The sequence below is a fragment of the Zootermopsis nevadensis genome, unplaced genomic scaffold (assembly GCF_977971745.1).
Source record: "Zootermopsis nevadensis isolate Lab colony 2312 unplaced genomic scaffold, Znev_1.0 Znev_ptg000029l, whole genome shotgun sequence".
Classification (NCBI taxonomy): domain Eukaryota; kingdom Metazoa; phylum Arthropoda; class Insecta; order Blattodea; family Termopsidae; genus Zootermopsis; species Zootermopsis nevadensis.
The window spans coordinates 3,423,142-3,445,230 of record NW_028259161.1 but is presented as its reverse complement, the minus strand read 5'-3'; the positions used below and the strand labels follow the sequence as shown (position 1 = coordinate 3,445,230).

General features: G+C 36.0%; 5 protein-coding genes across 6 annotated transcripts; 2 read left to right on the top strand and 3 right to left on the bottom strand.

Annotated features, from left to right (window-relative positions):
- The first annotated feature begins 23 nt into the window (after nucleotides 1-23).
- On the top strand, nucleotides 24-6,817 carry Herp (Homocysteine-induced endoplasmic reticulum protein). Of its 2 annotated transcripts, none has more exons than XM_087358051.1 (7): nucleotides 24-108; nucleotides 403-590; nucleotides 696-912; nucleotides 1,800-2,073; nucleotides 2,520-2,674; nucleotides 4,106-4,262; nucleotides 4,761-6,817. In XM_087358051.1, the coding sequence occupies exons 2-7, from the start codon at nucleotides 450-452 to the stop codon at nucleotides 5,056-5,058; spliced, it is 1,242 nt and encodes a 413-aa protein (XP_087214177.1). In that variant the 5' UTR covers nucleotides 24-108; nucleotides 403-449; the 3' UTR covers nucleotides 5,059-6,817. The 2 variants fall into 2 exon arrangements, with proteins under 2 accessions (XP_087214177.1, XP_087214178.1); XM_087358052.1 differs by lacking the exon at nucleotides 24-108 and adding an exon at nucleotides 146-163.
- LOC147872247 (uncharacterized) lies at nucleotides 5,285-11,981 on the bottom strand. The gene is made up of 3 exons (XM_087358059.1): nucleotides 11,556-11,981; nucleotides 10,142-10,236; nucleotides 5,285-9,329 (listed from the first exon to the last, which is right to left on the bottom strand). Exons 1-3 carry the CDS (start codon nucleotides 11,583-11,585, stop codon nucleotides 9,212-9,214), a joined length of 243 nt encoding a protein of 80 aa, XP_087214185.1. The 5' UTR covers nucleotides 11,586-11,981; the 3' UTR covers nucleotides 5,285-9,211.
- Nucleotides 11,982-12,622: 641 nt separating this feature from the next.
- On the bottom strand, nucleotides 12,623-14,733 carry LOC110835795 (uncharacterized). Its single transcript, XM_022076376.2, has 2 exons — nucleotides 14,444-14,733; nucleotides 12,623-13,626 (listed from the first exon to the last, which is right to left on the bottom strand). Exons 1-2 carry the CDS (start codon nucleotides 14,471-14,473, stop codon nucleotides 13,333-13,335), a joined length of 324 nt encoding a protein of 107 aa, XP_021932068.1. The 5' UTR covers nucleotides 14,474-14,733; the 3' UTR covers nucleotides 12,623-13,332.
- Nucleotides 14,734-15,110: 377 nt separating this feature from the next.
- LOC147872246 (uncharacterized) lies at nucleotides 15,111-17,998 on the bottom strand. Its single transcript, XM_087358057.1, has 2 exons — nucleotides 17,453-17,998; nucleotides 15,111-16,322 (listed from the first exon to the last, which is right to left on the bottom strand). The coding sequence occupies exons 1-2, from the start codon at nucleotides 17,468-17,470 to the stop codon at nucleotides 16,059-16,061; spliced, it is 282 nt and encodes a 93-aa protein (XP_087214183.1). The 5' UTR covers nucleotides 17,471-17,998; the 3' UTR covers nucleotides 15,111-16,058.
- A 1,061-nt stretch (nucleotides 17,999-19,059) lies between these two features.
- Nucleotides 19,060-21,591, top strand: LOC147872245 (uncharacterized). The gene is made up of 3 exons (XM_087358058.1): nucleotides 19,060-19,158; nucleotides 20,656-20,735; nucleotides 21,335-21,591. The coding sequence occupies exons 1-3, from the start codon at nucleotides 19,144-19,146 to the stop codon at nucleotides 21,507-21,509; spliced, it is 270 nt and encodes an 89-aa protein (XP_087214184.1). The 5' UTR covers nucleotides 19,060-19,143; the 3' UTR covers nucleotides 21,510-21,591.
- Nucleotides 21,592-22,089: the final 498 nt, after the last annotated feature.

Below are 22,089 nucleotides of genomic sequence, written 5' to 3'. Positions count from 1 at the left end.
CAATCATATTGAGAAAGGTAATAATAACCACCCAATGACAGAGCGCCAAATATTCTGTAGCATACAGGATATAGGCCTATATTAAATTTGTACTTTTATTGTTAGAAGGTAAATATACGTATGTCTTGACTTGCATCACAAATTATTGTTGTTGTGTTTACTTGTACGTATACGGAAACTAGTTTTGATGTATATTCACAGGCTTCTAACTATTTGTTCAGCTCTTACAGGCTGTACAAGTAGGCTTGGTTAATGTCAAGTTTTGGGCTATCAGGAGCTGTGTTCGGAGTATGATGTACCTTACATTACTCTACTCAGACATAATTAGCATTTATCAGTGGTAACAGTGCAACTGATAATTCGAGTACAGTGTTCTTTGGTGACAATAATATTATATTTCAGAAACTGCTACAGGAGTTGAAGACCTATCTCATTGGTTTTGATTTGTGATGGATATGATTGATATGCCCGTAACTTTAATTGTGAAAGCGCCTAATCAGCAAGTAGAAGATCAAAAAATTCATTGTGAATTGAACTGGACTATAAGAAAGCTCAAAGGCTATCTATCAGAAGTTTATCCCAGTAAACCAGTAAGTTTTGATTTAGTGAATTTATATTTTTTTAAATCAGTGTGCAAAACTCGAATAATATTAATGTTTGTGTAAGTTCATTGTATGTTGTGTTAATTTTTAAAGCGTACAGAAGATCAGAAGTTGATATACTCTGGGCAGCTGTTGCATGATAGTGTAACACTGAAAGATATTTTACGTCGGTATGAAGGCCAAGAAGCACACACTGTTCATCTAGTTTGCACCCCCTCACGAGACTTGGTACAACATGTAAGCACAGTTGTAACAAGAGCACCATCAAGAATGCATGAAAATGGACAGCTTTCTACAAATTCTTCAAGAGGTGAGTGGTTTTTGGGTTTGGATGTAGTCTTGCTTATGCATGTTGGTCTTTAATTATTTTCATTTTCTTCCTAGCTCATATAGAAGAAATCACAAATTAGTTTTGTAAAAGAAGTGCATTTCTGATAGGAAAAGTGATGAAAGTCATTTAAAAATATTATAGATTTGTCTTTGCCATGAATGTGTCATCAAAATGAAATACTTCCAGACCTGATGACTACATTTTTGGTGTGATGGGTTACAACTTGTAAATTTTCTTTCCCCATACTCTAGATGTTTCTAGGATAATCAATTTGCTGTTTGTTGCATGTGATTAGCAAGTATTCTGCAATATTATGATATTTGTTTATGACTTGTCTTATCATAATTCATAATAAATGTATATAGTTAGTTATTTTTTGGTGATGCACAGGAGTTCTTAATAGTCTTGGGAAGTATCAGAATAAGTAGTTAATCATTGTAGTTTATGAAGCTGGTGAAGATCATAATGAAATTTACAGCCTGATGATTATAAAAGGAAGTTTTTTGTGAAAATTCTTGAAGTTAATTTTTTAAAAGCTATTTATAAATCTGAAGAACTGTGATGCAGTTAGGATACAAGTGCTGTATATTAGTTTAAATGAACTTGGAATGTTACGGTGCTAGATTGTAAGGATGGGAGATTGATAAACTAGGTGATGATTGTGTCCATTTGTTGGCTTTGGTGTTGGTGGTGTATTTTACTTCTAGGCATATGCTTTATTAATGACATGTGCACCTCCTGTAAAGGAGTTTTTTAAATATTAAATTATTTACAATTGTGAACATTGTCTTACATTTCTTCTTAGCTTGCATTGGAAAAAGTGTATCACATAAATATATAAATGTTCATTATTGTGTTATTTATAGATAATATACAAAGCCAAGAAACAGAAGTTTCGTCTGATGGACTCAGGGAACGCATAAATACATCACAGTCTTCAGAAGGTCTCTATTCATCACCACTGCCCCAGAGTGGTACAACAAATGGTCAGTTTCCTTCACCAGATCCCAGAGCATTCTGGGCTGGAGCTGTGGCCAACCCATATGCTTCTACTCCAGGATATGATCCAAACAGTATGTCACAGCAAATGTTATGGATGCAGCAGGCATATGCTCATTACGTTACACAGTATATGCAAATGTAAGTTCACTTGTGTGTATCATTTTTATGAAAGATATTTTGTTGATTAAATCTGGCTTGCTTTGATGGCTACAAGATATTCAGATAACATAGTTTACTTTCTGCATATGAATAAAATTTTTGTACAAGTATAAATTTTCCATCTGCAATCAGGTAATACACTACTATTTTGTGGGTGAAGGCATGTAAGCTACAGTATAGGATTGTAACTGTTTCCTGCATCATGTAATTTGTATATGCAGTTTGTTACTGTAGTTAAAAATATTAATATAACTTCAGACTTTCTTCTAATGTGAAATATTGAAGGTTAATTAGTAGTATTAAAATACACAGGGCAGTATTTGCTTTTTAATACTCCTGCTGCTTGTGTCCTGTCATTGACTTTACAAAGTTATGTAGATGAACTCAAATTTAATTTAATTTATTTTACTCTTTTATGTTTGCAGGATGGCATCTGCTGGAGTTCCTCAGAGTTGGTATCCCTCTAGTCATACTGCAGTTCAAGTTTCTATACCCCAGCATGGTCCTGAACATGTGCAGGCCCCTCCAGTTAATCTCCAGGAACAGCCACCTGTTCAACCAAATAACATTAATGTTGCAGGTGGGGCTTTCTTTACAATGTTCTGGTTTATATGAAATGCATAGAACTGGGTTTGAGCTGCATGTTTGCAAGAAGTAAGGATAGGACATGATGTGGTCTGTCTAGTGTGATAAACTTATGACTTTGATGACGTTTCCTTAATCTGTGCCTTTTATCACAAAATAAAACAGAAAATATTGAAAATAAATAGCACTGCAAATGCATGGCCTATTAGATTGTTTTCTTGTGTCCTATTTTGCTGCAACATTTTATTGTTAAGCCCTGATATTTTGCCAAGGGATACAGAGCTCATGCTGTTGTATGTATGGGATGATTTTTTAAAGCTTAGTAATTTTACCTGCTTTACAAGTGTAACAAGCCATTATACCAGTTAAGATACATTTAATTTAGAAAAGTAAAAGACTAAATGATTGATGGTTGTCAGAGAATGAAGGAAGTTGTGATTGTAAATAGACCAGATTTTTTTTATTAGAATTTAAGAGACTTAATTAATCTGTACCAACAAAAACCTGCTTTAAAATAATTTTCTTAATATTTTAGAAACTAGTGCAGTCAGTGTAGTCACTGACTACGGATTGGACGACTGGGGTTTGATCCGTGATAGGGACAGACAATTTTTTCCTCTAGCCTTTATGTCTAGATTGACTCTGGGGCTCACCCAGCCTCAAATCTAATGGGTACCATTATCAGGGTCCTTTCTTGGGAGTTAAGCAAGATCACAGCAGGATGCTGGCCACTCACTCCTATCTAGTGCCAAGGTTAAGAGTGAGTAGAAGCTATACCGCCTCTCCCCCCAAGCTTCTACATGGCATATAGCAGGACAGAAAAAAAAAGTGGAGAGTCTATTGTGTGAAGTTCTTGCCTGCAAATAATTAAGAAATCCATGAAAGAGTTTTTGGTCATACATACTTTTATTTTGTCATATGTCCAGAAATCCTTGTTTATTGGGGGATGTCTATAACATTTATATGTCCTGAGATAAGGGAAATAATTCAAATGGACTTCAGTATACACATTCATTTTAGTAACTGCAATTTCTATAATTATTATTAGAAAGTTTAAAGATGTGATTGCAGGCAGTGCGATGTCTGTACATTGTAAAAGTGTATATCACATTAATGAGTTAGTTTAGTTTAATAGTTACAGAAGCATTCTAAATAGGGTGGTTGGCATCATATTTTGTCACCAGCAAACCATATTCTGTCTCTTACCAATTTAGGGACAGTATTTTCTCTGTGATTTGTATGAAATTCTTGCGATATAGTTGTTCACTGCATTGCAGCAATTTATTTTCTGAAAAATTGTGTCTTTGTTACGTAATATGCGTATTATATTTATGCTGAACAGAGGTAGAATATTATTTTACATGCTTTTGGTCAGGTAGTGTTGCTATAGGTTGATTGTTGTATAATAGAGTAATTGTTATCACAGATGGTGCTGAAGAAGAGGAGGAGGGACGGGGAAACAGAGACTGGCTGGATTGGTTCTATACCATGAGCAGAGTTATGGTTCTCTTCAGTATAGTGTATTTCTACTCATCACCAACTCGATTTGTGATAGTTTCAGCCCTTGGACTCGTGTTATACCTGTGAGTGTGAATTGTACTGAATGTATGGATTGTGGTCTTCTGGATTCTAACAATGTGTAATCTTTTACCGGTATTTCTGAGGAATGTATTGTCTCTGCCTTCAGAATAGCATTGAATATATGTGGTTTCTAAACAGTCTTGCTTTCTATAGTGGGTTTAGCCCTGAATTTCATTATAACTTGGTTTTCTACATCAGCCATAATTTATTGCTGTAAAAGAAAGCATGCATATACCAAAAATGAAAATGGAATACCAATTAGCTATTATACATACTTTATCACTATGTTTACATTTTTTGTATATGGGTTGTCATTTTTAATTATTGTTGCTTTAAAAGTCTTCCACATATGTGAGGCTATGTGTACAAGTGACCAGATTAATAGAGGAACCACAAAAGATATCACATAAAGCTCAAGGTAATGTAATTAGATGGCTTGTGAAAGTTACAATTAATGCTTAATTTATAATTTTGTTTGTTTGTTAATTTTTGTACTTCAGCTATCATTTGGGCTTTTTCCGAGCCCAACAACTGCAGGCAGCAGGAATGGTTGCAGAAAACAATAATGAGGCCATTAATGCAAGAGTTGTGGAGAATAACAACCTGCAGAATCAGAATGATGGAATGGGAGCAGTAGCAGGGGCTGAAATTCAAGGCCAGCAGAGACTCCGGAGAGAAGATAGTGGAGCAGAGGAGCCAGATCCAGAACCAGACAGGCCATCTCTTTTTGCCCTCACCTGGACATTTTTTACGAGCTTCTTTGCATCTCTGATCCCTGAGCAGCCTGGAGCTCTTTAAATGATTTTCTTCCATTGTATCCCTTGTTATATTTGGGGAGTTTGCAGGATGCTTCTTTTTGTGCATAGGTTTCTCTCAGAGTGAATTTTCTCTGATTTGGGAGTACTGCTTCATTAATTTTTTTGTCTGTATTTTTGTAAAAAGTGGTCTTGAAGAATAGAAGCTTTTTTCAGCTAAAGTTTCCAGTTTCTCATTGTTTTATGAAAAATGATATTCATTGAACAGGTAATTTGCAAACAGCAGTTTATTTGCAATAACATTTTAGGATTAAGTACACACCTTCATGTTTACTGTTATTAATTTCAAGCAGATCATTAGTGACTTCTGTTCTAGTTTCATTATAAAAAAAATTATGATCGTAGATCAAATTTACTTGACATTTTAACTGTGACTGGATTACCCATCAGAGATGTTTTTTATTTTATGATGAATTATGCAAGTGGGCTATTTAGTTTGAGTCATACATTTATCATTTATGTTTCTTAGTTTCTCACTAGCTAACCATCTGCACACGAATTTAGTCACTTTATTTATTTCAACTAATATGGCCTGTAATAAGTTGAAATTAGGGAAAAAATTAGCATAATCTGCCAAAGATCTAGTTCAGAGCTTTAAATAAATTCACTTAATTTCAGTAATGTGGTCTCTAACACTGGAGATTTGTTGTTACCTTTTTGTTGTTTTCTCTTTTAATTTATAGAAAGTATTTGTTTAAATGTTATAGATTGTCTTACGTTATTACTCAGAGATCTTGTTTCTTTTAGTTTTTTATTCCTCTATTTAGTATGAATGTGTGTGTGTGTGTAATACAGAGTCTGGCAGAGAACACTAACATTTTTGTGTTGAATAGTATACAATGCAACTGGTCAGGAAAGCTAGCAATGGCTAGGGGTTTGTCGTGCTGACCACACGCCACCCTATATCTGGTTGGATGATCGTTCACCTCTGCTTAGGCATGTGAACGTGAGGCCAGCAGTCAGCTAGTCGGCTTTGGCTCTCTGGAGCTGTTACACCACAGATTTAATTTAATTTTTAGTATACAATGCAAGGACTGCAGAAGTTTCTAATATCACAGGTACATAGCGCATGCATGGGAGTTGGTTAGAAACACAAAAGTAATTGTGATTCCGGCAGGATGGTGCCACATCACATGCTGCACAAACGAGTATGGTGAAGTTGTGCAAAATGTTTCCACATAATCTAATCTCATAGTTTTGTAATTTAAGCTGGCAGCCAAGGTCTTATTTTGCAGCCCCCAATCATATTTTGTGAGGTTATTTGAAAAGTCACATATTTGAGATGTAGCCTGCCAGTTTGGATGAAGTAACAGCCAGTAGCAAAAAAGTGATGTGTGATGGATGATTTCATGAAGCATCTCCAAGAGTCCATTTCTGCACAAGCAGGGAATTTACTGCACGGTGTTATCAAAAAGTGAACAATATATTTATCAAACTTAATTTTCAAGTTTTTTGTTAACTTACTCAATGAAACAGAATTTATTTAGAAATGAAAATGGCCAGTCTTCCCTTCCAGACCTTGTGTTTATAAGTTTTTTCATGTAAATATTAAATTGTAAATATGTGTAGGTCTTGATTGATCTAGCTGTGTGACATGTATTTGATTATAATACATTGATTGCTTGAAAACACCAAACATGTTGTAAACATTACATTCTGTGAACAATTAAAGTCTTTGTTGTACAAACCCACATAGGAATTGCACAGTGTAGTAAAATAAAATGTATTTGTGTTGTATGTAATCCTTCTGTAAGTGGATGTCAAACAGTTTCCCAACCAGTGATATATGATATCAAAACACAAAACAACATTGTACTTTTTGAACTGCTTGTTTGCATGACCCTTAAATTTTACTTGATTTATGTGTAACTCATCTGTCATTCAAGAGGGTTCATACATTGGCGCAAAATCCTTGGACCTTATCCTGGGTATTGGAGGGATGATTCTGATACTGAAGATTGAACTGTGGTTATCTTGTACAGAAGAAATATAAGAAGTAAACTCAGATGGAAATTGGCATCAACTCCTATGTCTATAGGTCAGTTTAAATTGCAGTAATTGTGGATTTTTCACTTATTATTGGTACATAATGAAATAATGGTTCAGTTTTACTATAAAATATATTTGTATGCTTTTAGTGTGTTTCAGTTTGAACAACAATATAGGTTTAAAATTGATGCCTATTGGTTAATGTTTTCCTTTATCTGTAGGTTTAAAAAGACTGCAATGTTTTGAAAGCTGGCTCTGTCCCTGTCATCGGGTGAAGCTGCAGAATCTAATAATGTGGGTCTACTGGATAGAGCCCACACTGTTATGAAGAAATATAAAATAAATTAATTTTGTTTTTTCTCATGGTATATGTCAGAGTATTATAAATGTAGTATAAACTGTATAGGTAACAAGTTTTTTATATTATAAACATTTCATGGAAGAGATGCAGGACACACTAAGAGGTTCTTTGCAAATTGTTTATTCCTTTGTCATTTAATGAACATCATGGTGCAAGGTCTTCCTTCAGTACTTTCTCTTGGAAATTATTTATGTGTTACCTTACAAGGCATTTTTTTCTTCCAATATGATTGAGGCACAGATGTTGCTGATCTAGAATTTCTCTGTGGTTGGGAAGACTGTTTTATATTGAGTTTGGTAATAGATCTTAAGTAAACATCAGAAATGTCATTGTGAAAAATAAAATTTTAAAAAATAAGTTGAAGCAGACTAGATTAAGAAGACTGAAAAATATATTTACTATGGAATTATGAATGATGCATAATATTTCAACTTGACTGATCACCTCGGGAGTTGTGTTCTCTTGCCTCCTCAAGAACATAATCCACAATGAATATTTTGTCCCAAAAAGAAGTGAAAGAAATTTCTATGCTATAAAGGCTAATAAAAGTTTAAAGCCTATATGTTAGTGGTGGTCAGCAGTGAAAATGGTATTTGGCTTGTGTTTGTGTAATGTAAAGCAAGTTCTAAGGCTGGCATAATACAGTGTTTAGTTTACTATGAGAGTAGAACCTGCATGTTATAAAAAAAAGTAAACAGGCTCAATGTAGGTCAACTATCAGTAAGGAGTAAATTACGTATAAGCAACATGAAGTGGAAAGTTTCTTTTTAACTATTCAAACAAACACTTTTAAATTAATCTATAGGCCTTCCTCATAGTGTGTCACTGACGTGACATGAAATAATGTGTTATAAATTTTATTATACAGGATGAAAGTACACATGTTCATCTTGTATGTGGTGAGTTGTACTTTTTCATTATAATGAGTGATTATCCGTTGGCACAAGTGTGCTATTAAAGAGTATGCCGCACCTTATAGTAAGTGTATATTAAGCTACTGTGCTGCAGAAAATTATAATTTGTAGATGTGAGAGCATTTCATATATGTACATTTTATTTCATCTTTATTTGGCATGCATTGAGCCTGGCCTTTTTTTTAACCTTGTGTCATTGCACATCATAATTTGGTGCTTCATCCGATCCAGTTTATAGGTAGCTGGATGTAGGATGTGTATATTTTACATAAATGTATTTAGAAAAGTGTATTCAAATATATATGTACAAAAAAATAGTTGCATAATATTTTTACCTTTCCATATGTACAATGGTTATGATTCCTGACCTAACCAAATTTGAACCATCATATCATGCCACTTCACATGTATATAAATAGCATGATTAAAATGGAAGTTACTGTTGTCTACATCTGTTTACTTGGTATCTGCACTCCATAGATATCATTTTGGCTCAACTTGTTAAGACTTGTTTTATGCAACAAGATGTGCAAACTGGTTAATTATTTGTCAGACAACGTTCTGTGCAGTATCATTTGCTTCATTGTCACTCATTGTGTGTGAAGAATGGGAAGAAATTATTTTGGAGAACAGTACCAAGTACAGCATGCACAGAATGTCATACTAACTTCCAACCCTCTTCATCCTCCCTTCTTTTAAGACACCAATAAAAATTTACTTCCTATATTACTGTACAAAATATCAGGTATTTTGAAATTTGTAAATTACAAGCACTTTGGACTTCTTATACATTGCAGTGATCAGTCATTTTTCCTTTGCAAAGTACGCTGTTGCTTCTGTTTGTTTCAGCATGCAACTGGCTGGTGGAATCTTCAGTGAATGCCTTCAAGTGGAGAATATGCTTTATACTGGTAGAGGTCTGGACCTCCATATCCATAAAGCAGTTTACCTCTTCCATTCTCATCATAGTAAGGATATCGGTACTTTGGCCTGTGGAAAAAGAACATTACAGACAAAGGTATTTTGGCTTATTAAAATAGTGCTCTTTCTTCAGTGGTGACTTAGGCATGGACAGTACTAAAATATTTACAAAAGAGTCAAATGTGTGAAATACAATTGTGCTGATATAAATCCATCTTTAAGTCAGGTTCCTTATATGCCTTTAATAATACTGTATGACTGATTGTTTGGATCATTCGTTTCCAAACTTTTTTTTATTGTGGCTCTCATTTGAACATAAGCAGAACCTCCCAACTCTTGACCTTTAAAGTTTTGGTCACTTTCTAGACTTAAAAGAGAATAAAAAAATTCTTGTGATGATTCTTATATTAAATGACACTACATGAACACCATGGATCAACCCCCTCTTCGTCTCTGACAGTATACCAGTAGGCAGAGAGGGGAAGCCTTGAGAACAGTCAACCACACGACCGATAGAATTTCTTTCCATGTCTTCAGTATAGTGTTGCTCAAAAGTTTTCATGGCTGCCATGTTAATGTTGATGATGGTAGATAGTGGAAGACGCACATACATGCACAAACTGTGATAATTGAAAACCCAATAATATGCCCAGAAAATCATGATAATTTTTGAACCTTATTTTCTCATGTGAAACTTAATTTAATTTAAAGTTTTGTTGGTAATTATTATGAACAGATTTAAAACTTTAGTGTAGCAACTTTCATTGTACTTTTAAAAATGTATCAGATGTTTTCGAGTTTCCATATGTACAGCATTTTGCTAATGTGTTGAAGGGTAGAATCTTTTTGCACAGTATGTCAGTTCAGTTTTACTGCTTTACCTCTCAAAGTACTGGAAATTTGGTGCCCGTGGTGTAAGTGTTGAATCTGCCACACGAGATACCAGTTCCATTACAACAACAAAGACGAGAAGATACTGTGGACAATCAGAGTATATCTTAAATTGGTACTTAATTTGCTGCCATCTCATTCTTTTTTATTATAGGTAAATTTATTTGTGGTTTATTTAATAATGCTGTCAGCTCAGACTATACAGCATCATTAGTGACTAATGAATCAGGAGTTTCCTAATATTTTCCCACAGGAACTGGGTAAAACCACAAAACCTACCAGAATAGCCAATCTCCAAGCTAAGATTTAAACCAGAGACCTTCTGAGTACAAAACAGCAGTGCTAACAACTTGGCTGTGATGTTTGATATTACAGGGAAAAGTACATATGTACATTAAAGAATTAATTTGCAGATTATTTAAAGGGACCTTGTGATCTGTACAGAAGGTCTCATGTTCAAAACTATCTTCATCCATTGCAGATATTTCTGCATGTTTTCCTTTCCCTTGCTGCTGATAATGTCAGACTTTAAGAATGCAATATATACAGGAACTTGATCTTGGACAGATCCCACATTAAGTTGTCAGTTCCTACAGTGTCATCTTCATCTGTAGTAACATTCTGTCATTGGGACAAAATGGAAAAACTGTCTTATGCATGCCTCCATCCAAAATATTGGTTTTATTTTCACCCTTGCAATGTGGGTAGAGACCAAGGTACGTGGAGGTATAAGGCACCACAACACGAGCACTGAAGTTACAGTCGTAGTCATTGATGGTGTAGATGGAAGAAAGAAAGAAACAATAATATTAAATTTTGACATTCCCAAGAAAGCCTGCCCTAACATAATTCAGTGCATGTGAAATGACAGTGTCTTGAACCTAGATCAGCTTGACGGCAGCTGTATATCTTTACACTGAAAAGAAAATTGACTGCTTGCTGGCAGTGAAGTAATTTTTCATTTTTTATGCATTGCAGGCATTTCTGAGATCTTTATTGCTTCCATCTTCAAGATGAATTGAGAAATTTTGATTTCTGATATAACATCATCAAATTCATTTAAATTTATGACCTCTGCACTTCGAAATCTAATGAGGAGCTTTATAATTTGATGTTGGGATTATTGCTGTAAGGAGGAAGGAATGGATGGGTCATGTATGAAAGCCAGGAAATGAATACAAAACTTGTTGGAAATCCCCAATGGAAGAAAACACCCGAGAGGCCATGGCGTAGGTGAGAGGATAACATTAAAATTGATCTTAAAGAAATACGTCATAAAGATGTGAACTGTATTGGACTTGCCCAGGATATTGTCCTGTGCGAAAATAAATACATTTATATTTTGTAACTATAAATGTAACATATCTTAATCACTGTGCTAGCTTATTATGGAGTAATACTTACAAACAGAATCGAGTTCATCGCAGGCGCCATGTTGAGATGTGTGCTTTGTGTTGCAGACTGTTGCACAGAAATCGTGTCAAAGACCACGTGAGTCTACCACTAGAGAAAGTTTTCTTGGCTCCTGAGGAATCTTCCTCTTTTTTTGTCTCGTTCTATAGTGCGATTCAGTTACAGAGTTCCACACGCAAGGTGTGTGGTAGTAAAACGAGGAGATTATACTTAGACAAATCAGGCGTTTTCAGATATATATCGAATATTTATTGATTTTTTATAAAATATTTTACCGAAATGCATTCTGTACGTGTTATCTATTTTCTATACATCAGTAATTTCTGAAAGTGTGGTCAGCCTCTCGCTGAGCCTGCTTTGTCGCCGGGGAAAGATCCCTCGTGTACGCATTTAGTAGGTGATTGGGTAAACCTCAGAGGCGGTGTAGACGTGTCCTTTGCCCTTAACTGTACTATATTGTAGTCAGTAAGAGCATTGGTAGGAGACCCAACACTTTCATTTGTTCGTGACCTCTATACAAAGCAGTGGCATTTCAAAAGCTTTAGAAAACAAATGGAAACAATGTTTTCGCGATTCGGAGCATTGCCTGTAGCTATAAAACAAAGCGTAATTTTGTTATCGGGATATAAATACCTTACAAGGCGCACTTATGTTAAAAATAGTTGCAAATTCATTTTGAATTGAAGCTAGTTTTTAACTATTTATGATCTGAATGAACAAGTTAAGAGATTCATACACGGGGGCTTGGAACTGTCCAATAAGATGCTTGAAAATTCTGTTCTCTCTTTCGATTTCCATTTAGGGATCTAGTTCAGTGATTTTCACTCCTACACTGAGCAATAACATATGCCTGTGTTGCAACTCATGCGGTATATCCTCTGCAAAAATACACTAGCATGTGCTAGAAAGTAGCTTAATCATGTCGTAATTAGAGGCAATCGACGTGAAAAGAGAGACTGCTATGAAAGGTCCAACCCCAGATGGCTGTAAATACACAGGACAACACAAAACAACACTGAAAAATGCGAGCAAAACAAAATTAAACAAGTAGGCCTATATCATGTATATAAAATAAAATTTAATAATCAAATATTTTATTTTAAAAATAGATTACAAGCATCGACTTTTGCAAACAGGACTTTGAAAATTATGTTTACAAAGACACTTCTGGCAAGATCGTTAACAACTGTCATGGTAGTTGCCTGCTCTGAGTTTTAATGCTGATGTTAATAGTTGACACATATTTGTTCTTTGTTTATGTACACGTACTTCGTCACGTAAGAATGACTTAAAGGAACTCTTTGTAAATGTGTTTACAAACGTATTATGATTGCAAAACATTAATGCACAAATTTCGGAGACGCATGTCACAGCGACGGTGCTTGGTGGAGGAATAAATTGGCATTGTCCTCTGAAAGAACATGGGATTTAACGAGCTCAAGATAGGGTTTAGTGGGTGGGGGTCTCTGTGATGAACCTTTGGATTCCATAAAAGGGAGTTTCTTTGTGTAACGATGAGCACTTGTTGGTTATAATAAATAAGTGCATTATAACCTGTGAAAGAAAGTAAAAGTGCACCAACAACCCTAGGAAGTAACGTGCATGTATAGCATAAAGTAATTCTTCAAGTAGCAATGTAAATGGTAATTATTCTATAAGCGATGTCTCCACGCGATGGCATATGAAGATCACAGGGCCGTAGCCGATCAGAGTGTTTCAGCTTAAAGTCATGACTGTTGTTAAAGTTACGTGAGTAATAATAATTCATTCAGTTCGGATCATTTACATGCGGATAACCTGCCCGCTTGTCTCTCTCTATCTGTTTCAGTTTCCTCTCCTCATGATTGCCGTCGAACCCTTGTCCCAGGCGAGCAATCAGCTTCTGACCACGCACACCGTATTTCTGTTCAAACTCGACGCGTCTCCGATCTGCAGCATCCGGATCGAACTTCCACGACACCACCTGGAAATTCCCCGGCGGCCCCGCCAAGTTTTCCTGGATTAATTGTTTGATTATGCTGCCCCACAAAGGCAGAGGCGAGACCATCAGCATTACAACCACCTGAAGGTAAGTCAGAGTAAAAGTTAAAAAAGTCAGACACATTGGTCCTGACCGCAGATTTGCGCGTCAGCGGAATTATGGAAGAAAAGTCGCATGTTGGTGGATGCTGTGTTATATTTCCCTGAATACTGCACTGAACAGGAGAAGAAAGCTGGCATACCTGTCTCTTGTTTAATCGACCAAAGTATACCTTTTATTCGTAACATCTGTCGGAGAATTCGACGAAAATCACCGCGGAATCAATTGATTCTGGTAAAATTTCGAATTCCAGTAGAGGATTATGCAGTTTTCTTTCCAGAACGTCACCGGGATACTTCCACGTCACTGTCCATCTGCTGTTCTCATGAGGGTATGCAAGAATCACGAAACTGAATAGTATACTGTGAATTAATTTGATTCCTGTGTAGTTGCTGGGGAAATAACAAGTAAAGACTGTGTCATAAAAGAGGCGGTAACGATTTAGACCCTGAGCGGGTAATTTATGTTATCGTTGAAAACCGATTTGGAATACTTGTCCTTAGGTTTTCACGGCTGGAGTTTCGGCTTCCATGAATATTTCATGGCTTATTCACCCACAAAAATTGTCTGCATATAACGTAATAACAGCGGGAAACAGCCTCTCACAATGACGATCAAAATGTGATCCAGACCAACAACATTTCTGCAGTATGTAAAGATTTTCGTGCAGCTGTAGGGAGCCACAGAAGATTTGTATTTAGATATACCAATGCAAATATACGCTAAGACAAAGCTTTATGACGAATGATTTTCATACAACTCCATCGGTATAAAATACGTACTGTCTTTAGAGACTTACCGCAAGGAAGACCCTCGACGTACATTCCATGGTGGTGCAGAATCACTGCACGACTGCAGAGAAAGTTTGTTTATCATTCTCCCCGAGTCGCTGGTTACGCAAAACCAGGTTGTGATTACATGTCTAAGCACTGGGAGGGCCTTGACTGCTCCATCAGTTAACTGTACCATGGGGCTTGAGTGACTATAGACAGTGCACGTAACACGAGACAGAAACTAATGTCCTCAATTCATCTCATGAGGTTAGTCAACCACTCTATCGAAAGGCCACGGTTTCCGTTTCATGTTTGACCAACACATTACGAGAAGCATTACAAAATGGATGTTGAAGTCTCGTCATCAGAATGCAGGGAAAACAATAACATAAAGATAGCTAACGGATCCTTTGAAATGTAGCAAAGTTGAGATGTGTGGGAGCAACAGTAACAAATCAAAATTTGATTCATGAGGAAATTAAGAGCAGATTAAATTCGGGTAATGCTTGCAACCAGTCAGTTAAGAACCTTTTGTCTTCTCGTCTGCTGTCTAGAAACGTAAAGATTAAAGTTTGGGCAGGGCAAGGGAGAGAAGAGGAATGCGTAAAGGGTTTTGGTGGGCAAACCAGAAGGAAAGAGTCACCAGGAAGACCTAGACCTAGGTGGGAGGATAATATTAAAATGAATCTTAGATAAATAGGATGGGGTGGTATGGACTGGATTCATCTGGCTCAGGATATTGACCAGTAAGTAAGTATTCAGTATTATTGCTGGATATGACTTCGTCACGCATTATGGTTAGGTAGGCCTAAGTAAAATGAAGCCAAATGCGAATATTAATTCTGTGAAGTTTTTCATTTTTATCTGAAAATCTTCAGTAATACAATAAACAGTAACTTCATTTTATGTTTCTATTTTTACTAAAAAAAGTTTACGATGCCATAAAGTCTATTCAGGAACCGGAGTACGGCTCTGGGGTCGACTCAGTCTCAATCCACTGGGTATCAGGGTCTTTTCCTTCGGGATGATGCGTGAAGCTAACTACTCAACTAAATCTAGTGTGGAGTTTAAAAATGCGTTAAGCTACTCGTAGGTGGTGTTACCAGGAACAATTTTACTTTATGGTAGGTCAACCACCAACATGACCTCAGACTGTAATGTAAAGAACGCCTAGTGGATGGGAACTGCATTTTAATTCCAAAAATTTCACATCAAATATGTTTTTCATAGAGGCTAAAGGCTTACAGTTTTTCAGGAAACTGCGGTGGAGGGAGAAAAATAAATTGTTGATCTTACTGTGATACTTTCACTTCAGACTGATCAGGTTATCTCAGCTGTAACGCTCTGACTTGCATTGGGAGGTATCCGGATCGATTCTAGATCGAACACCTGCTATTTTGAGTTCGTCTGTCATAATCTTGAATAAGCCAAGATTATTTCTCTCCCGCATTTTCCATTTTCCCTCTCATAATAATAATATGAGCATATTGTTGTTAAATAAGTTTTATAGTACGAATCAAGAAATCTCGTAATTTATTTCGGAGTGTTTGAAACATGATAGAAACACATTATATGTCATATTTTGCTGCAGATTGTAAAAGGAACTCCGCCATGATACTTGCTGGTTCAGATCACTGTCCGTCACGGTGTCACGGCCCCCAGCTTGATAAGCTGATCCTTGGTGTACCCTCGACCTAGCTTGTCGATGAGGTCCACACCCCTGTAGCCAAACCAACTTTGGTAACTATTTCTGAATTTGACGCCCTCATCTGGGTCAAATGGAAGGTTCTGAATGGCGCGAGTCGTTTCTGGGGCTATCAGCACATCCCTGAAGTTGCGAAGCGTCTCTAGGACTCCCATCGAAGCACAGTGGACCCCTCTGAACGCCAATAGCAGTGCCAGCACCTGGGCAAACCATCACGATCGCATCGTTGAAAATAAAGATGCAAATTCAGGAGGAACATTCTCTCTGACTTAAGCTTTATTTGCACTAATGCATAACACGAAGGATTCTTGGGAAGTAATTGCTTCGTGTCAGCAGTTTCATTTCCGACACTACTTAAATGATTTAGATTGGCTGATACATGAGCTTTTTGACAGATTCATAATCCCACCTGTGCAACAGATTCGTATTCCAATATCCTGAAGTTGTTAAATGCTGATGCCTATATGATACCACTTAACCCTGTGTTACAGGCAGTGTTTCGCAACCGGTAAACCACAATGTGTTTAAATGTGCTATGCCATTTAGAATTGAAATGGCTTTCCAGACTAATTGACAGAGAGACAGACAGTCGGACAGACAGCTTGACTGACTAACCAACTCTACGGAGCAGAGGTCTTCTTGAGAAGCTAATAGTACGCTCAGCTAGACAAGAAATTCCTAACCTTTTGTAGAATCAGAATTTTCGTTGCCATATTGACAAAAGCCCGCTACTAGATCCAAATCCGGAGCCAGATGAATTCAGTTCACATCCTTACTGCCTAGTTTTCAAATATTTATATTGATATTATTCTTCCGTCTACGCCTAGATCTTCCAAGGAGTCTCCTTCCTTGGGGTTTTCAGAATAAAATGTCGTAAGGCTATGCATATCTTATCTCTTGTTTACAAAGTGTTGTAACAGTGAGACTGTGTCCACAGCATTTTGTCATCTCTCTGGCCCATGGCCCCTCTTTCGTTGTTAGAACGTTGTTCTCTCGATATTTTTAATTTTTTATGCGGTACGTTTGTTACACATTGCCCTTTTTTCTGAACAGCAATTTCTTTATCTTAATATATTTTGCTGTTACATTATTTATCAGTTGTTCGTAAAATGTTTTTTATGTGAATTGCAATGCATAATACGAAAAATATAAAAATGAAAAGCGTAAGAAAATATTAATATCTATTTGGACATAATTTATGCATAAACATAGTCATGCACACATTTTTAAAACAGTATGTGATTATGATGTGCTGTGAGATTCTGAAATATACTTTAGTATCTACCACAAGAAAAAGATGGAGAAATACTGATACAGGATATTAACTTACCACTGCAATAATCCTCATTCCTGCTTTAGTCACAGAGCAGATTTTCTAGTACAAGCTCCCTGTTCCCACTCATGAGCCAATGGAAATAAATTTGCTACTCACAGCTCATCGATACTTTTACAGAACCGATTAATAGTCAGCAGGAAAACCGTTGCGTGCAGAAGGTGTGGGCTGGTGGTGAAATTAGAAATTCACTTCTGTTTAAAACAAAATTAACGGGAAATTGACTTTCTTTCCTGTAAATTACAAATAGAATGGAAACCCCACTTTTCTTAAATGTCTTTCTGAGAGTCATAATCCCTGACCCTAATTTGACATTTTAACAGCCGTGTTGTAAATACTGTTTAGAACGTTTCGCTTAACGGACACCGTGAAATCCTCCTCTGGTGGTGTACTGTTTGTCACTGTCTTTCATCTGAACCTTATACATTTGACAGGAGAAAGCAATTGATTTGTATTCTTCTCGCATTCATATATTTAATTGCTGAGTTGCAGAGGACAATTCAACGTTATTCCTAGCCTGTAGTATATTGGTGCATTTATGCATGTTGCAAGTCCTTTTATCTAAAATTGAAATGTTCCTATACTAGAAACCGGGTTAAACCTACATTTAAGATTCTAATGCACCCTCTTAAATTTTAACACATTTATTATTATTTAAGGAAACCGTTAATATCATGGATAAATGTATAAAACATTTATATTTGTAGGCCTATGTAACATCGTATTTTGCTGTAAATAATTATAGGCGTGATTTGGCAAATATTGTACCAAAAAATTTGTTATCGCAGATCTGATCATTCGATATATATCGTTGAATACCCTACGAATAATCACCATTCCTAACTCAAGGGCACTTGTCTTTACGGTATTATTAATAGTTATTAGTTTCGAAGATATTTGTTGAGGTTTTACCCATTCCTTCTGTGTGAATATAAATAGCAGTTGAACCCATTATTCTTAATCTGTTCAGCTGAACTACAAATTTGTTGAATTCTGAAATGAATATGGGAAAGGCGGGCAAACATTCGCACCTAAAAGGTTTCTGACTGTGAACAGAACATTTTTATTGTTAAAAGAGTCATATACATTGACTGCATTTTGTCATATTGTAACAGTACTGCGTAAAATGTAGCGTAAGTTAATTTCATCTAGAAAGGAAGACAAAACAATGTTAATGAAAGTTGTGAAATGCGCACTTTAGATACCCTGGTGGCTAAGAATACGCAACACTTAGTTATAAGTACTTGCAATTATATTATTTTCCTGCATACCTTTTTGGTTTGGATTGAGACGTGCAGAATCACCGCTTGCTAAAGTTCAGCATTTCCAGCTCTTCCACATTTTCATAGTACTCTTTATTTCGATATGTAATGTTATCTCAATTCGTGCTGGATATAAAACTAGAATCGAACAAACCAGACACATCATTGAAACCGTCTGGGAACGGACGTTAGACATAACGACTGTGAATGATACTGATGTAGCCAAATTTCCTAATGGCTGTTACCTGATACAATGGTCATTAATTTCTATCAGCAGGTTAAAATTTTTGGCGATAGGACCTCATTAGTGTATTTTCAAGTGATAAGTTTGTTGCGACGTAAGATAGGTATAAAATGTGAACTCCTGTGGCTGGAGAATTAATTTTGGACTCTGACGAAACCTGTTTGGACAAGACTCCCATCAACATGAATATCATTTTTGTAAGTATTGATCTGGAATAGAAAATCATCTCTGTGTACAGTTTTTTAAGACGACGCGTAGAAATTCTACGAATATGCTTGAATCACTCGAAGTTAAATTAGGACTAAGTTAAATACAAGTTTTCGAATCGTATATGTTAAAATCTTGTGCTTCTGATTTATTTCCTAAGTCTGTGATCATCTTGAATTCAGCCCGAAAATGAATACTGCTAGGAATACGGAACTTTCGCCATTCGAAACACTTTCTTAAACAAGTTAGATTAAGCGACTCTTTTAAACTTTACTCCAGCATACACGAGTTTAAAGCAAGGAGCTTCCAATTTTGTATTTTTCGGCTGTAAGGAAATAACAAGTTTATGAGTAAGAATTTGCAGTTAATACCGATCGAAGTGGAATTTGTATTACAGGACATAAAATGAGTAAAGTTAATTTTGAAACATAGTGTACATCTTTTTTTAAAAAAACGAGAAATGCAGTATTTTAGGTGATGAAATATTGGTTTAATACGATACTGTTTTATAATTGGCTTCCAGAATTAAGTGCCAATTAAAAGGACGTCGCTTTATTTATGGGTTCAGAATGCCTTTGTAATGAATGAGGAAACGTATACTTTTATGAAGGGTACACCAACAAATTAAAATTATGCCATTTAAGCAAGACACACGATAACATCGCTTACGATGAAATCAGTCTCTTACAGAATTAACTAGAAATAAAACTGGAAAGGTGTAGGCCCTATGGAAGTTGTGGAGACTTTCAGAGATGTAACTGTCTTTTTTACGTGAATAATTTCTTTCAAACACATTTTAAAACAATAAGAATAAAATAATTAAAAGGATAATTCTAAACAATTAGTTTCGTAATTAATATATTGTTTACAAGCCACAAAATTAAAAATTATAACTACAACTATTAAAATTAACAAATTATAGTTGATAAATCAGTATTTGTGTCACAGTTTTAAAAATTCACTTTAATGTTAATATTATTTAATATTCATTGTTCCTCCGTAATCTGTGGGTTCAAGATGAGTGAATACGTCTCCCCAATGTCAGACGGTTGCATTTCAAGTGGATTGCCACTACTACTACTGGCCTCATTGGTCCTGAAGCCCCACCATTTGCCCTTCCCTCAGGGTCAAAGAGGCACAGAAGCCCTCTCATCACGCCACATTCACCTTCTTTGCATGATATGTGCATATATTTTCACTACCATTAAAAGAACTTAGTTGCTCAAAGTCAAGACAATTTGTGTCATATATTATGCAGAACTTCATGGATGACAATTGTTTTATGAGGTGCTGCCATTTTGCCATACATTAACACTGTAAATGTATTCCTTCTGTGAAGTACTTAATATATTTTATGTATTAAATTGTGTGATACCAATAAAAATAAAATGTAACATAAGAAACAATTACAGTAATGTAAAGTGGTATCAGATCCATTTAATCATATGATCTTCAGCACTACATTTAAAAAAATCTGTTCATTTCAGCTAACCATCCTGATTGGTGCTTGCTTTGCTGCTGAAGAGAATCCTAGAGCACCTGCTCCTGGTGAGGCACCAAATTACCCGTAAGTATAATGGTATATTGGTGACTTAATAGTGTTCATACTTTTATAATTTGTTTATATTTGTTGTGTGGCCCTCTAGTATGGAGTTTGGGTAGGAGCCAACTATTCTTCACAATAAAAACAAGTAAGTTACAAAATATTACACTGGACCCCAAACTTGGCTACGTCTCGTGAACATGGTAATGTATCTTCAGGTACATTAAAGGCCAAGAAATGTCTTGACTAGTTGAACAGTGTTTTGCTTTTCCAGGCTTCTGAACCATGGAGTTGTTGTTCTTTATGAATAGTTTTATTCACTGAATGTTGATTAGGAATCCAGCCTACAATTAGGAAATCCGAAGGCCTACAGTAATTGCCATCTAGCATAGATTTGTGGAGAATGATTTTGTCTTGAAGTCAGGCATTTGTATGAAACATTCTAACTTCACTTTACCCTTTCTTTCCAATTCTAATTTAATTTTGTCCTTTAGTTATGCTCTTGGTCTTCCCAATGACCTTCTTCCTTCTGGATTTAGTTTCATTTATATTGCAATGAATTCTGAACCATAGAAATCTAGCAGAAAGTTAAGAACTACCACTTGAAAAGAACTGTGTTGTAGGTATCCATACGCAACATACAAGTACCCATACGCAGCTTATGCAGCAGTACCCACTTATTACTTTGCACCTGCACCAGCTGTATACTACACTGCTCCTGCAACATATGTTGCACCCCAAGCTCCAGCTGCAGCTCCTCCAGTGGGAGCGTCTGTCTATTATGGAACCTGGCAATAACATCAGTTAATCTGAGTAACATTTCAACAAGGAAAACAATTGTATTATTTTAAAATATATTAGTGCTTGATTGCTAAAACAATATTCCTTTTCTTCTACCTGCCTAAATAATTGGTTTGACCACATTTGAAAGAGGAAGGGTCTTGCTAATAGATTATTTATGATGTGATATTTATGATATGAAAGTAATATTAATGAAGATGGTTTCAGTTTTAAACATATCACAAAGGCATAAAGAACTGCAATGGTATGCTTTCACTGTGCTGAATGTACAGACAAACATTCATCACAGTGAAAACAATGGCTTATACTTGAGTCTGTCTTGAGCTAGCTACTGACATAAACGTCAAACTCCAGAACAGTGCTCCTCTGCATATTGCCACAACTTGCATTCTCTGTATGATATCAAAGGGATTCCCCACTGCTAGTCACCATCCACAAACATCTGGCACAATACAAATGCACCATTAAGCATTATAATGAAGTCCAATTTACCACCATGCCATTTTGCTTCAACTGGCTATACAAGCATTTCCCTGGAATATTCAGTCATAAAATACTGTACACCAACAAGTCTGTA